Source organism: Entamoeba histolytica, genomic scaffold, assembly GCF_000208925.1.
Source record: "Entamoeba histolytica HM-1:IMSS scf_1104750517791 genomic scaffold, whole genome shotgun sequence".
Lineage (NCBI taxonomy): Eukaryota > Evosea > Mastigamoebida > Endamoebidae > Entamoeba > Entamoeba histolytica.
In genome coordinates, this window is record NW_001915372.1 from 1 (window position 1) to 1574 (window position 1574).

General features: G+C 26.9%; 2 protein-coding genes across 2 annotated transcripts; both read right to left on the minus strand.

The window, feature by feature from the left end:
- Positions 1 to 28: 28 nt before the first annotated feature.
- Positions 29 to 757, minus strand: EHI_098970 (uncharacterized protein; the record flags this gene model as incomplete). The annotated part of the gene is made up of 1 exon (XM_001914317.1): positions 29 to 757. A coding segment is annotated over one exon (729 nt), but the record flags the coding sequence as incomplete, so codon positions are not given.
- Positions 758 to 873: 116 nt separating this feature from the next.
- On the minus strand, positions 874 to 1431 carry EHI_098980 (uncharacterized protein; the record flags this gene model as incomplete). Its single annotated transcript, XM_001914318.1, has 1 exon — positions 874 to 1431. The coding sequence occupies one exon, from the start codon at positions 1429 to 1431 to the stop codon at positions 874 to 876; it is 558 nt and encodes a 185-aa protein (XP_001914353.1).
- Positions 1432 to 1574: the final 143 nt, after the last annotated feature.

Sequence of the window (1574 nt, forward strand, 5' to 3'; positions counted from 1 at the left end):
AATTAATAAATTCTTCTGGTGGAATCACTGTATCCCAAATTCTCATAATATCTTCCATAATATCTCTTTCTATTTGGTCAAAAGGTGTATCTGCTTCTCTATCCCTAATAACAAAAACAATCAACGTTTTAGGTGTTTCTTCTTTGACAAATAATTGAAGATTTAATTCAAACACTGTCTTTAACAATGACATATTTGATGCTTGAAATCTTCCAACATCATGTGACCATAAATTAACCATTAATACACTACATACTGATAAACTAAATAATGATGTTTTTCTTTCAAATGAATAATCATCTTCTCGTGCTGATCCATCTGTACCTTCTAAATCAAATACAACAATATTTGATTCTTTTCCTGATAATGCCATCCATACTCCATGGGTAGTTCTACTTCTTCCCATAACTTCATTTAATATCCTAAATTTTGTATTAAATAAATAATTTAATAATGTAGATTTTCCACTACTTTGAGCACCTAATATACCTACTGCATTATAATCCATTCCTCGTTTTAAGAATTCTGGTTTTGATAAAATATAATTTTTTAATGATGGTCTTTCTCTTGTATCAGTCGATGCAAAATTCCCATCTCCATCAATTATTTGTATCCCACATTCTGGTATTTCTGTTTTAACAACATTTCTTGGTGAATTTAATGCATTAACATAATGACTAATTGCCTTGTCTCTTGGGGTTTTAGTTGGTAATAATGGTTTACTTGTAAAATGTTTTGTTGGAGAAACTTCGTCCATTCCCTTCAGAACTAATAATTTTCCTTTTTTCCTTTCTTTGTAAAATATTTTTTATTTTTCCTTTTTTCTTCTTAAAAAATTTGGTTTTATATAACAATAAAAAATGAAAGAATGTTTTATACTAATTCTTCATCATCATTATGAAGCTCATAACCATTTTTATTCACTCTCCAATGGATTGACATAACACTTTTTCTATAATTACGTTTAGACTCACTTTCAGGAAGATTTTTAGAGTCATCTAATAATCTCTTTTTAATTAATAAAACACCTTTTTTATAAGATTCGTTTTCTGACGTATAAATAATTTCATCAATTCCAATACCATCAACACAAGAAAAGATATAGTTTAAGAGACCAACAACAAAATTAAAGACTTTTCTATAATCAATCCCAATGAATAATGCACTTAATACCATAATACAAAATATACACATTGGGAATGTGTCATTAAAACTATTTCTTCCAAAGAATGGAACTTTTTCCATTCCTTTATTGACTATTTGGAATGCAGTTTGTGTTTGAATATTTGAATATTGATTAGATGTAAAATTAATCATATGGATAAAATTCATTGCAAGTGCTGGTCCAACTCTTGATAAATAATTTCCTGCAAATATAATAGAATACGAATCACTTAATTGATGTTTAGTAATTCTAAAGAATGAAATCATTTCTATATTAATAAATGAAGAGAATGCAAAGAATATCATTAATGATAAGATGATTAATGTTTCTACACCAACCCAACCACTTAAATCATTATTAAGTAAACTTGATGTAATATTAATAGTAGGATTAATAAGTTTTTAATTTT